This window comes from Mchenga conophoros, linkage group LG8 (assembly GCF_057382185.1).
Source record: "Mchenga conophoros isolate Kocher_MC1m ecotype Shallow Benthic linkage group LG8, M_conophoros_male_GT1.1, whole genome shotgun sequence".
In the NCBI taxonomy this organism is placed as follows: domain Eukaryota; kingdom Metazoa; phylum Chordata; class Actinopteri; order Cichliformes; family Cichlidae; genus Mchenga; species Mchenga conophoros.
This window is the reverse complement of record NC_140533.1, coordinates 16405223-16419947: the sequence shown is the minus strand read 5'-3', so window position 1 is coordinate 16419947 and position 14725 is coordinate 16405223. Positions and strand designations below refer to the sequence as shown.

The following is a 14725-nucleotide window of genomic DNA, read 5'->3' as shown; positions in this document are numbered from 1 at the left end:
TTTGTAGTTGGAGAGAAACTCCCTGGAAATCTAGAAAACTGAACTTTTTAACACTATTTAACCTTTTTAAAGGGTGTATTTTGACTCTAGACCTTGACATTTACCTATCCCAAACCAAGTAGTACCTCCTAACAATGGCCATGTCATTCCGTAAGTGACACGGCCCTATATGCTGTGTCAGGAACTTTGTATAAGGAATTTCAGACAATTTTTCAAAAAACTGTTTGACAGCTGATCACATGATATTAACAAGAAAATCTGACATACCAGTAACATCTCAAGATCAATTTGTAGCATTAATCAAGGGATAAATGTACAATTTGAACTACTTACACTTTGCTGCACAGCCCAACATAACAGGATTGGGCATCCGTAGCAAAATTTTCCACTCATTTTTGTGAATACTAGCTTTTATTGTGAGGGGAATATCCAAACCTCATACCAGGTGTAAAGCTTGGTGGTGGAAATGTTTGGAGCTACTTTACTGCCTTGGAGACTCAGCAGCTTGCGGTCCTTGATTCAACTATAAATATTCTATTCTGCATCATATCAAAGAGTATTTGAAGGTAATGTGTGGCCATCTGTCCAAAAGTTGAATCTGAAATGGAAGTGGAGTGTTCAACAGAATGATGACACTAAATACAAAGCAGAAAGAAGAAAGAGAAGGCTGTGGAGTTAAAACACAGAATTAAAGACATATTTAGTTAAAAAAAATTACAATAATTACAGAGCTGAGGAAGAAGGGTGATATTATAAGAAATATTCTAATAAATTTTAAGGAAAAAAAGCATTCCTGAGATTAAAGTCAAGAAATCTGTGATGGGGTGTTATTATGACAATAGATTGGTGCAGTTAAGTGAAATAACTAAACAGACATCTTTAAAAAGTGCATGCAAGAAAACCTTTAAACACCACTGATGACTGTGAACTTTGGAATGGGAAAAAATAATGAAAAATATCTGTGAGCCGATATCAGAGGCAATTATGCCAAACGCTTACAACAATTCGTTTTTCCTTAAGGAGGCAGTACCATCTGAGTTTGAGAGTGTACTTGCTTTTCATCTATTGATATTTTTGTTTAAAGATAATTACCACCTCCCACCTTTATCTACAGGCACTGTTTCAAAGAGGATCAAATGTTTTCTTGTCCAAATAAGTCTAAAAATAATCCCAATAATTTCTATTAATTTCACGTCTGTATCTTTATCTTGTCAAAATGACAATGGGGGAACCACATATGGGAAAGAGAGAAAGAAATAAAGTGGCAAATGAACAAATAAGAAAGCAAAGATAAGCCAGTCCAGTTATTATTTAGGCTGAATGCAGAAATAAAGATAAACAGATGTTTAATGGAGTAATTACTCCTGTGCACTTTTTTAGAAATATCTCAGATATATCTGGAGATCGTGATGATTCATTTGACAGCCGCGGCTGACAAAAAAAATTGAGCTGAGATAAAGAAATGCATAAGCGAGAGGGAGAGAGAATAAGACGAGGGCAGAACAACAAGCTGAAAAATAAATCTGAGCGACAGTGAGTCAGAGAAACTGAAAGACAAGAGTCAGCAGAGAGAAAGGGAGACGCTGAGATTGTTGCTCATTCATCCAGACTTGCAAACAACAGAGTTACAGAGTCTGAGACAGACGAGGGAGATGGGGAAGAAGAAGAGAAAGCGAGGCAAAGAGAAGAGGATCTTGTTCGGCAGAGAGATCACAGCAATACAGATCTATTTACAGATTAGTAATGGTTCTGACTTTGTGTGTGTGTGTGTGTGTGTGTGTGTGTGTGTGTGTGTGTGTGTGTGTGTGTGTGTGTGTGTGTGTGTGTGTGTGTGTGTACAGCAGGTACCAACACCTACAATGTCAAACTCAGAGACACACACACACGGCAAACATACCCCTTTGGCAGGTTATCTTCGTATCCCCCGAGTAGAAAGCAAAACCTTCCTGCTCTTGCATTGTGTTTATTATCAGTTGTAATGGGCTGCAGGTGTTTTTGCGCCATCTAGAGAGTGTAAATATAAAGCTTTTGATTTTTATCTCTGGGATTGTGATGCAGGAATTAATTGCAAAACTAGAAACATGGAGTCATTCTGTAAAATTTGATACTTAATACTAGAAACAGAATGCCTTCCCAGTCATGTTTGACCAGGTCTGCCATTCTATGTCTGGAGAATTCCACCTGTTTTCTGCTGCTCGTCTGTGTTCGGGTCATGGGGGCAACAGTCTAAGCAGCGATATCAGACCTCCCTTTCACCTGGCCATCTTTTTAAGTGTAATTTATGGTTCTGCAAATGTGCACCTGCTGCAGACACACTCCTGTGGAGTCTTTCAAAATCCTGACTGTCTATCTGCAGAATTCTGATTGGTTGTCAAGTTCACAGAGAAAAAAAATTCAAAGATCAGAAAATACAATTTGAAAAGCACTGACAGTGGCTGCAGTGATCAGTCTTCATTGTTATTAATGCTCTGTTTCAATTCAGCTCTTTGAATGTTATAATTCTGCTGGGTGACAGACCAACAACAACAAGACTACCCACTGATCGGTTGTAACACCAACTTTGTATACTGTCTCTATCTGACAACAGAGCTCTCTGCATTTAGACGGGCTAATTCCAGATGACCAGCAGACTGAGAATATGCTACTCCTGCTGGACCATCAGTTCCTCTTCTGCTCCTTTGTGGAAACACCAAGGTATTCCAAGCCAATCAATAGACATAATCTTTCAACAATGTCCTGGGTCTCCCCCCATTAGGGTATACACAATTTTATTACCTAGGAGGTGTCAAGGAGTTATCGTATGCAGATGGCCAACCCACCTCAATTGGTTCCTTTCACCACTTCGCAGCAGATAGAAATTCTTTTCATAAAAATTATTCACAGAATTGGTGACAAATGACAGCGCTGGCAGAGTCCAACACCCACCAGCAACAGATCTGACAAACGAGCAGCTCTTCTCCTGGTCCACTAAACACATGTAGACTGCCTGGGCAAACTCAGATATCCTTGAGAGGATAAAGAGCTGGTATGCTGTTCCATCACCAGGATGGAAAACTCTGAGTATCCGAGGCTCAACTAACAGACTCGCTCTCCTCTTCAATAGCTTAACCTCCAGACCTCCTCGCTACAACACCCCCCTCCTCACCCCACACAAAAGAGGATTTCACACCACACCACCTCCTCCCACCACAACTCTTCATATTCATGAAGCAGATGTGAGGAAGCAGTTTAAGAACCTGAATGCTCGGAAAGCTCCCGGCCCAGACGGTGTGTCTCCTGCCACCCTCAGACACTGTGCAAACGAGCTGGTCCCAGTGTTTTCTGGCATTTTCAACTCCTCACTGCAGGCATGTCATGTGCCTGCCTGCTTCAAGTCCTCCACCATAATCCCTGTCCCCAAGAAACCTAGGATCACTGGACTAAATGACTACAGACCCGTGGCTCTGACATCTGTGGTCATGAAGTCTTTTGAGCGCCTAGTTCTCTCCCATCTCAGGACCCTCACGGCCCCCCTCCTGGACCCCCTGCAGTTTGCATATAGAGCCAACAGGTCTGTAGACGACGCCATCAACATGGCCCTACACTTCATCCTGCAGCATCTGGACTCCCCAGGAACCTACGCCAGGATCCTGTTTGTGGACTTCAGCTCTGCCTTCAACACCATCCTTCCAGACCATCTCCGAGGCAAGCTTTCCCAGATGAATGTGCCTGATCCCATCTGCCGGTGGATCACTGACTTCCTGACGGACAGGAAGCAGCATGTGAGGCTGGGAAAGAATGTCTCGGACTCCCGGACCATCAGCACCGGCTCCCCTCAGGGCTGTGTTCTTTCTCCTCTGCTCTTCTCCCTGTACACCAACTGCTGCACCTCCACCCACCAGTCTGTCAAGCTAATCAAGTTTGCAGATGACACCACCGTTATTGGACTCATCTCGGACGGGGACGAGTCTGCCTACAGGAGGGAGGTTGAACGTCTGGTGTCCTGGTGCAGCCACAACAACCTGGTGCTGAATGCCCAGAAGACAGTGGAGATTATTGTGGACTTCAGGAAGCACACAGCCCCACTCCCCCCCCATCATCCTGACTGACACCCCCATCACCTCTGTGGACTCATTCCGCTTCCTGGGTACCACCATCACCCAGGACCTGAAGTGGGAGCCCACCATCACCTCCGTCATCAAGAAAGCCCAGCAGAGGATGTACTTCCTGAGGCAGCTGAAGAAATTCAACCTGCCAACACGGACGATGATGCAGTTCTACACTGCAATCATCGAGTCCATCCTCACCTCCTCCATCACCGTGTGGTACGCTGGAGCCACTATCAGGGACAAACAGAGACTGCAGCGTGTTGTGCGCTCTGCTGAGAAGGTGATTGGCTGCAGACTCCCATCTTTGCAGGACCTGTACACCTCCAGGACATTGCGGCGTGCAGCTCGGATCTCAGCTGACCCTTCTCACCCTGGACACAGTCTGTTTGACCTGCTCCCCTCAGGCAGGAGGCTCCGGTCCATTCGCACCAGAACCTCTCGCCATAAGAACAGTTTCTTCCCCTCTGCTGTTGGACACATGAACAATAACCATATGACTGTTCCCACCACTAACACATGACCCTACGCTGTGTCACTGCATCATTCCATGTTTGGCACTGATCACCACCTGCACTCATGTATATATCTTTCAACGTAGCACTCTTAATTCTTATTCTCATGTATATATCTCATGTATATCTCATGCACATATCTTTCCACGTAGCACTTTTAATTCTTATCCCTACTTTTATTTTTTTCCATGTCTATTTAAGTGCTATTTATGACACTATGTTTGCACTGAAGCACCGCAGCAATTTCCTAATGTTGTAAACCTGCTCAACATTTGGCAATAAACCCCATTCTGATTCTGATTCTGATTCTAATATCTCAACCACAACAGCCCCACAGCAGATCCTCAAACAGATCTCGTCCAACCCAGGAGCCCGCAACCTCACCGACCACTGACGTTGTCGTCTCCTTTGTCCCCAGAATGTGCTTCCATTAAGAAGGCACACCAGTGGATTCTCAAAGTACTTAAACCTTCATTCTCGGGATTCAACAGCACCTCCCTGCAGTACACGTGTGAGCAGAGCATTGGTTCCCCTTCCAGAGTCACATGTCAGTTTGTCAGAATTGCTCCAAGGCCGTTTTCTGCAAGTTAGCTAAGCTTGATATGACTCCTTCCGCAGATTTATGACTCCATTTATGTCCACCATTTAGGTCAAGAGTTACAGCTACAGCTGGCACTGACCACCTTACTGCAAGGACCGCAGGATAAATGAGGTGTATGTAGCCTAAACTGGGAAACTTGGCCTGTCTTACTTTTCAGCCAAACTGCCAAAACAAAAAATGTTACTCTGTACTTTCATCATACCAAACATAAAAACCCCAAACAAACATGGGCAAAATTTAATTAGATCAATCGCAATCAGTGACAATGAAGAGATTTATTTTGCTGTTGTCTTACCAGACGCAGTAAAAACACAGAAAATGAAACAGATAAAGAAACACCACAGACTGTAACAGGTCTGCCTCACAGGAGCTTGGCCTCCTCATCAGTTGTTTCCTAATATTCCCTTTCATGAATATGATGGTGTGGGGCTGAAGATTCCAGTTTTATCTAACTGCAAATCTTATCCTTTTCATGCTGGCTTCATAATAGCACTCGATGGTCACCAGGCACATGCTGATTTTGAACACTATCATCTTGAGCAAGAAACTGTACTGGCAAATGTACCGGCAAATGCATCTGATGTCAGTTTATGACAGAAATCATCACAGACACATTCAATTTATTAGTTCATCGAGCTTTACCTATTCTTGTCATAACTGGTAAATTGTTTTCCACGTGTGGGTGTACCCCTTCAGACTCCTTCAGATAGGACTACGACTCCGTTAGAAGATTAAATTTTAATGTCTTCTGGGGGAAACTTCAGCTTTATAAGAGAAATGGGATTGAACTAGAAAAAAGTATGCTAGTATGAAGATGAACATGAATATAAAATTTATTAAAAAGCTGTTTCAGCTCACTAGAAATTCATTGTGTGGCTAGCAGTTGGAAATGTCATCAGCTCGTCTTCCTCCCGTTCCACTGGCGCCTTCAGGTTGCGCAGCTGAGCTAGCTGTGCCACCAGTTACCACCGGCTGTCTCTACCATGTTTTGCAGCTGCAGTGCAGTGGCCTTGAGTAATTTGTAATTGTTACATTATGTTAAAGCACCTGAAACTCAAGATGAGCACGCTCCAGTGCCCACTCTTGCCCGCTGTCTCTTTGTTGTCACATCAGAAGTTTTGTCTGAGGTAACTCCACTGCCTCACCCTGAAAGATGACAGGTGTTACGAGCATCCTTCTGTTGGCATTTAGCTTTGAGTGGCAGGATAATAACACAGCAGAACCAAGAAGTATAGACAAAAATAGCTCCAGGGTGCACATTTAAAAAAATAAAATAAATAAAAGATGCAGGCTGCATCTATTTTACATGTATATTTTGGTTAAAAAACACTCGGATCAAAGCGGAGTGGACCATTTATAGCACAAATCGGTATGCAGATGAATTGAGCTCAGTACTCCGGAGACGAATCCAAGAAAGTATGCAACAGACTCCTCAGGGACCGCAATAAACCTCCCCTGGGGTATAACGGAAGAGAATATTTGTCATGCACAATGCAAGAGATGTCAGAATTATCATTATTATTAGCAAAAGTGGCAGCAGGGAGAAAGCATGGCCAAAAGCAGCTGATTAGTTTCAATCTAACTGGAGATCAGCGCTTATGAAACAAAAAGAAAACGCCTAAACTTAAGACCAGAGAGCACAAATATTTGTGTCATAACACATTTTACAGTCAACAAATTGTTATTCCCCTTAAGGGATTTTGCCAAAATTACTGTAGCGGGGGAGAAGTTCTGAGCTTTGTATTTTATTCAATAAAAAAGCAAGTTGTCCCCAAATTATTAATACTTTCCAGGCATAGCAAAATGTTATTCCAGCCACTCTGTGTTTTCACATACAGAGCTGCATAATAAAGAGTATAACAGCTCTTTGAGAAGTCTGCAGCTGCTGATGGACTGCATTGTTCATGCACTATGACATGAACAAAAGCCATAATTTTATGTAACTATTTGATCTTTTATTTATTTAAAAAACTCAAGTGTAAGAATGACATATTAGATTAATCTTTTTTGAAGTTACAAACCCCTTTTTCTGCTCTCTTACAAAACAATTAAGACTTCCCTTCTCTTCAAAGAAAAAAGGAATAGCTCTCCGTCTTTCCTGCATTAGAACAATCGGTACCTTAATATTTTGTTCTCTGCTGATCTTATATGCAGAGCACAGATCTCTTGATGTGTGTGTTGATGAACATTGTGGTATTTCTAAATTAAATATCAATGATGTGTCAATAATACACATAGTAGGATAATATTATAAATATACCTGTGAAGTCTTGTGTTGGCTACGGAAAAACACAGAGTTCTAGATGAATCTGACGATAGCCTTAAAAAAATTACTTATTAATTAAAATAAATCTGTAGATATTGTGATATTATTATTATTGGAAATTGTTCTGTCAGCCCGGATCAATAGGCTGCATGGATGATTATATAAAAGTTTGCTTATTCATCCCAGAAACTGTTCCTATGCCGGGATTTGGTTTTTATTCAGTTTCATTGAATTCAGTTTTATTTACAGAGCGCCAAATCACAACAACAGATGCCTCAAGGCACTTTTTCTTATAAGGTGAAAACTCAGTAACAACAACAATAACATTCCTTACCACAACACTTCCTTTCATTTAAGGACATTTTTTATTCTGATAAACAAGACATCTGCTCTTTTGCTGCTGCAGCTCATCTGCATCAAGGTTGGATATGCTGTGCATTCAAAGACAATCTTCTGCAGACCTTGGTTGTAACAAGTGGTTATTTGAGTAACTGCTGCCCTCCTATCAGCGCAAAGGAGTCTGGTCTGGACCTCCGGCATCAACAAAAGAACTGCCGCTCACTAGTTATTCACGTCAACGACCTTTCTTCCCCATGCTGGTGCTCAGTTTAGACTTCAACAGGTCATTGAGATCATGCTTGCAGGCCTAGATGCACTAAGTTGCATCCATTTGATTGGCTGATAGACATTTGAGTTACAAGCAGTCCAACAGGTGTACCTAATTAATTGGCAAGTGAATGTATTTCAGCCACACTGAGCTCTTATTACTCCCTAGTACGTTAAACTGTAAACTGATGTTACTTTAATATTTTGGTAATATTTGAATTCAATCGCTATCATTTGCTTGTGTGCAGAAAAATCCTCAGTGAGATTATATGGTCAAATTAGCCGTGTTTTCTTACATTGTGCTGAAAAAGCACAAAGATTGTCAAGTCCACAGGAGATATAAAGTTCTGGAAAAGTGCTGAATTTTAAAAGGGCGCCTGTATGGGAACTCTGCAATTAGACAGCCCCAACCAATTAAAACCTCTACCTGGATCAAGCTGCTGTAAGCTTTAATCTACCAGAGGACTCTATTTAGCAGCAGTCTGACATATGAAGACCGTGAGAAGTCATACGTAATTGTCCGTATTGTTCTCGGTTATCTATCCACTGGGTGGGAGCTGGGTTGGGTAACTGAGGCGTCCGCCCTCCTCCCCTCACTGCTTGCAGAGATAAGAGATGAAAAAACCACAAAACACCACCAGTCACCCTCAGCTTAAGGGAGTCACACTTGCTTACAATGGCTGAGTCAAAGTAGTAAGTACAGCAATAAATTCTGTTTTCCATTAACTGAACATCTAAAGTTTCAGTATTGAGTACAGAGGAATATACGGGAACTTTAGGGCATTAAAAATGTCTTTCAGTGATGAGAAGCTGCCAGATGACAAGAATAGTAGCTTTAAGAAGAGCAAAAAGAAGAAAAAGGGGGACGATGCCTGGAGACCACAGGGGCCAAGAGACCCATTCGCCATGGTTTGTTTTTTTGTGCATGGTTGACTGTGATATTCAATATGTTTTGTTTGTGGACTATGAATATTTGGCTGCTGGAAACATTTCGTTTTCAGTGCATTTGTATTCTAGCTGTAGCTGATTTTTCTTTCTTTTTGACGGTCAAACTTTTACTTTCTTAGGTGGGATATTTGCACAATGACCTGTCCTTTCAATGTCCTGTTCTGTACTAGCTGGATGCTTTGCCAGAGAACAAGCAGCAGGAGATCCAGAGAGCCCTTCACCTCTTCTCCTTGGAGCCAGGTCTGCCAAAGACCCTGCAGCAGGCCAAAAAACACACCTACTTCTTTTGGGACACGCAACCTGTCCCTAAACTGGGTAATCCGTCTTTTAGAAAAAGTCTACCTAAGAAAGCACTAATAAAAACACTAAACTTTTTCTTTCGTCTGTCAGCTATAATTCTGGCAGCTGTGGGTTAGCTTAGCTTAGCACAAATAGAAAATTTAAACAAGCTTGTCCAAGTGTCCAAAGATAGCAAAATCTTTATAAACTTTGATTTTAGCAGACTAGACAAACAAGGCATTATAAGAAAGGCGGTTTAATAGTCAAGGTAATTATGGAGCTTTAGCTATCCCAATATGATTAGGTTACTTGTTTCTGTGTCCAGTTTCTATGCTAATCTGTAAGATAACTGGCTATATACAATTAAGGACTTAGTGGAGTCAGAGTCTTGTTCACCAACAGGAAACTCCCGTGGTTGCAAAAATAACTCCAGTTACAAAGGAGTCAATAGGAAAACAATAATTCCATGTACATGAAAGTATAGTGACTGTCTTCTGTTGAGTTCACAGTCACACTTGTAGTTTCAATCCTTACTGAATAGACTGAAATGTTGATTTTTCAAATTATGGCCCATAGCTGAGTCAAAAACAGAGCTATAAGTAAATGAAACTGGCTATACAGAAGGAAGCCTTGCTAATGGTTTCTAGCCCAGCACAGTAAACTGTGCAGTGGTTGTAACATCTGATTGTAATACTGGTTTAATTCCTTTCGGTTCACTCACACTCACTACAGCATTAGTGTGCAGTGTCCTTGGGGTTTTCAGTAAGTTCCACCCTTCACTCATGAGGTCTGGATTTGAAACAAAGATGGAGGGAGCCATAAGCAAGGTTACATGATGGGGTTTTGCTAACCAATATGGGGGGGGGCTAAGTCTATCTTTTACATACAGCCTGGACTGGCTGCTTACTAAAGTCTGTATACAGAGAAAGAAGTAGTTTTGGACTGTATTGGTGCATTCTTACATTTTACAGCAAAACGTATCACAGCTACACATGTGGATTGTTAGTCGGCAAGATACAGGACCTCTTCTGGAAAACAGTGTTTTTTCTTTTCTTCCACTGTTTCTGGCATCTGTATGATACTGCATTCTCATTATGTGTATGTATATATATATATATATATATATATATATATATATATATATATATATATATATATATATATATATATATATATATAAAATTTTATGCTCAGCTGACCTTCCTTTTGCTTTTACATATGATAAGAAGTCCTGAAACACTGACTTTGTGTTGACCTTTTGAGAATATATTGTAAGTTTATAGTAGATAGTATAAAAAGTGCATTTGTACATCACTCCTTCATTCACTTGTACTGAGAATAGTGTTATCTGAATGTCATTCGATGCAGTCATGTCTATTTCTCTGCCCTCAGGTGACAGCATTACAACTCATGGCCCAATAGTAGAGGGTGAGGCAAGTATCCGGAAGGAGCCCTACTCACTACCTCAGGGCTTCTCCTGGGACACTCTGGACCCGAGCAGCCCTCCAGTGGTAAGTTATTTATTGTAGGTTGTTGTATGCAATAACAGAAAATATATGGCAGTCTTTTGCTAGCATTTCAGAAGTAAAGGACCAACTTCTTAGTGTATGGCTCAGAAAAATCAAATGCTATTTAAAATAAAATGAATCCAATTCAGCGGTTTTCCATCATTTCAGTTGAGAGAACTATGCAGTCTGCTAAATGAGAACTACATGGAAGAAGATGATAACACGACCAGATTTGACTTCTCTCTGGAATATCTGCAGTGGTAAGCTCCGAAAAGATGTAGTGCCTTTTGATGTCTACTTTTTAGCATTAATACCTTTTAAAACCTCTTATCTAATAGAGAAACACACAGACATACACACACATACGGCTCAGGCATACTTCATAGATTTTTACAGATTCACAGCTGGACTCTGCTCTGTGTAATCACAGTGCTTTGCTTTCAGCCTCTGCATTACACCGAATTAAAACACTAAATGTCTTTAAAGGACATTTTTTCCCCAACCTGACCTAACACATCATATCTTTAACAAGCCTCTGCTTTAATGTCGTCACTGCTGTTTTGGTTTTTTTGTTTGGGTTTTTTTTTGGCAGTGATCTCTATAAAGCAGTACCTTCGGGGCTACTAAATATAATAACATTTACTTTGAAATGAATAATTAGCGCTATCTTTCCAGGAATTGGCACAAGTGTTTGGCCCTGAGGTTGAAAAAACTGCTGCATTCATTCAGCCTCTGAATTCACATCATGCTGAGTTCTTTCTTTTTTTTTCAGGGTGTTGTGAACTATGTCTATATGAAATGAGTGTTGTGCTGCAAACAGCATTATTTGTTTTCCCTTAAGGGCTCTACAGCCTCCTAACTGGGTGGCTCACTGGCACTGCGGTGTGAGAGTAGACGCCAATAAGAAGTTAGTCGGCTTCATCGCTGCTGTTCCTGCAGATGTTCGCATTTATGAGATGTGAGTAGCTCATAAATATATGCAAAGATGTGTGTTTGTGTGAAGTCTGATGAGTGATGTCCGCATTCAGAGCACGTAACCGTGGCAATTTCCTCGTGAACATCTCAAAGCTGGGACTCAAAATGTTTCTGCAGGGAGAGGCGGGTGGTACAGGTCAAATTCCTGTGTGTTCATAAGAAGCTCCGCCTCAAGCGAATGACTCCAGTGCTGATCCGAGAGCTCGCCAGACGGGTCAACCAGCAGGGGCTCTGCCAGGCTGTCTACACCACTGGCATAGTACTGCCCACACCAATAAGCTCCTGCAGGTAGTAGCTGCCACACGTAGTTGAGTCACAATTTAAAGGCACGGTGCAAAAGGGAATAAAATCAGCACGTTTTTGTCACGTTGCCATGGATGCCAGACTCGTCCGCCTTTATCTACAATAACTAATTATACATTTAGGTGTTTGTGTATGCTTCACTTAGGTTACATTCCGTGTTTTATTTATGAAGGAACGTCTCTGTCAAATAAATCCTTTTAGACTTTGGCATCGCCCACTTAATCCTCGTAAGCTGATGGAGGTCAACCACCCAGCACTGAGACAGAGCATGAACCTGCAGAGAGCTCTGAAGTTCAACCGCTTACCTGAGGTTAGTCTGTGCCGCCATCTAGAGACAGAAGTTTACTGCTGCATGTTGCTACTGCAGCACTTCTCGAAAGCATTTCTCCTGTTTTCATTCACTTTGCTCAAATTATTTCCAAGGTGACAAAAGTGCAAAGTCTGCGCCCTATGACCAGAGAAGATATCCCGGGGATACATTCACTACTCCAGACAAACTTCTGCAAGTTTCACCTCAGCCCCATCTTATCCCTGCAAGATGTAGAGCATCTGTTGCTGCCGAGGGAGAATGTGATCGACACCTATGTGGTCGAGGTCTGACCTCACTGTATCTCTACTTTAAATTATATCGAAGAAGAAAAAAAAGTTTTTTCGCTGGGGTTCTTTTTTGGGGGGAATTTAAAATGATATTATGCTGTAGTCATTAAAAATGTATTTTCCTCCTCTCCTCCCACACAGGGTGATAATGGTGCCCTGACAGATATAGTGAGTTTCTATAGCTTCTCCTCGAGAGTGCTGAATCACCCGGTCCACACAAGCCTCAGAGGAGCTCGCCTCCTTTATGTTGTCTCTACTAGAACGAAGCTGGTCGACCTAATGGAGGACACCCTGGTCCTGGCAAAGTCTGTGAGTGTGTCACTGTAAAACCTTAGTTCATATAAAGCATGGGAGCCAGGGATCCTTTACAGAGGCCAAAGTACATCCTCATATTCGTTACCCTAGTCTCTGGTCTCTGGTTGGGTGGTGGCTGGAGCCTATCCCAGCTGTCGTAGGGCAAAAGGTGGAGTAATGCCTAGATAGGTTGCTAGTGTGTTGCAGGGCTAACAATTCACACTCCCATTCACACCTATGACCACTTTATATAACCATTTATCATCTAAAAACTGAATTATGTGCCATTATGTGTCACTCCACTTCATATGCTGTAAGCTATGAAGCTGTGTATAATTGATTTTGTGCACATAATGGTCACGTTATTGTTTTTCATCCCCTCGCTAACAGAAAGGTTGTGACGTCTTCTCTGCCATCGATGTGATGGACAACAAGAGTTTCCTGGAGAAGCTCAAGTTCAGTGTCATTGACCAGAGTGTTCATTACTACTTGTACAACTGGATGTGTCCTAATATGAGCCCAGACAAGGTATTCAGTGCATTAATGTTGCAATCAGTTAAGAGCCATTACTGTCATTTTTTACATTTACATGCAATGGTCCACCACTTTATTGTCTAATCTTGGGTCAAAGCACTGATGAGTTTTGCTTTGGGTCAGATTGTGGGTTCAGTGCATCAACTGTAAAGAAAAGTGGGACAGAAGTCCTCCACGGTGATGTGGAGAAAACCACTACTGCAGGTTATTGCTGCTCAAAGTTGTTCCACATGCTATTTAATCATTGGGTATACATTGTTTTTAACAGGACCCAATGGATTCCAGTGCTTGCAAATGCCTTAAATGCACATTTTTTAGACGACTAAGATTATAGTGAGGACAACGAGAAAATGATGCTACGTCTCACTTGATTTAACACCTTGTTGTATACTTTTTGAATTAGTTCATGGCCTCAAATCAACTTTCAAGACAGGTTTATTATAACATGATGTTTACTTTATAAAGTATAATCCCATTTAGATTAAAATAGACAATAAATGATTCTGGATGTGAATACTTTGTGTTTGACAAGTTGCTACATTATGAGTTGACAGCGTTACCGTTTTTTCACCCGTTTTGTCTTGTCAGGTATAAAAAGTAAATAAATAAAATGGCAATGTCAGAAACTGCTTAAAAATGTTTGCGAGTCCACCCTGTAAGGTTCAGTGTAGGTGTCTCCTGTCCTTGATAACTGTTGCTCATCAGTAATTCATATAATGGACGTGTGCTTCACAGGTTGGCCTTGTGTTCCCAAACTGACCTGCTACTGGACGAGGGCAGAGTGGCAGAGCGGTGAAGCGAGTGAAAGGACTTTCAGGAGACTGGACGTCAAACTGCATCAGTATCAGCAAAGGGGAATTTGGGGTTTCGGGGGGGAAAACTGCAAAACACATGTTTTCAAAAAATCAAGAAGAGGAATAAAGGCTGAATTAAATTTCCAGATGCATTTCTGATTTTTATGGCAGTTATTCATTGGGTCCAGTTTTTTAGTAACAGGGACAAATTGTTTTTGACGTAAAGGAGAATTTGTGCTGTTCAGTAGATAGACCCTGCACATCCTAACACCTGTGTGTGTGTGTGTGTGTGTGTGTGTGTGTGTGTGTGTGTGTGTGTGTGTGTGTGTGTGCGCGCGCGCGCGCACACTCGCAGAAGGGCATGTCGCTGTATTAGTCTATTAGCCTCTGACTAATGGAGGAAACTCATATAACCTGTGA

At 41.6% G+C, this 14725-nt stretch overlaps 1 protein-coding gene across 1 annotated transcript; it reads left to right on the top strand.

Moving 5' to 3' along the window:
- The first annotated feature begins 8698 nt into the window (after nt 1-8698).
- On the top strand, nt 8699-14375 carry LOC146568502 (glycylpeptide N-tetradecanoyltransferase 2-like). The gene is made up of 12 exons (XM_085283393.1): nt 8699-8766; nt 8874-8982; nt 9192-9336; nt 10693-10811; nt 10977-11068; nt 11650-11766; nt 11901-12071; nt 12288-12396; nt 12510-12680; nt 12825-12992; nt 13368-13505; nt 14247-14375. Exons 1-12 carry the CDS (start codon nt 8750-8752, stop codon nt 14268-14270), a joined length of 1380 nt encoding a protein of 459 aa, XP_085139519.1. The 5' UTR covers nt 8699-8749; the 3' UTR covers nt 14271-14375.
- Nucleotides 14376-14725: the final 350 nt, after the last annotated feature.

Coding starts and splice junctions, on each gene's coding strand:
- LOC146568502 (XM_085283393.1), top strand. Junction 11,767..11,900: donor GATGTTCGCATTTATGAGAT/GTGAGTAGCTCA, acceptor ATGTTTCTGCAG/GGAGAGGCGGGTGGTACAGG. Junction 12,681..12,824: donor TCGACACCTATGTGGTCGAG/GTCTGACCTCAC, acceptor CCTCCCACACAG/GGTGATAATGGTGCCCTGAC.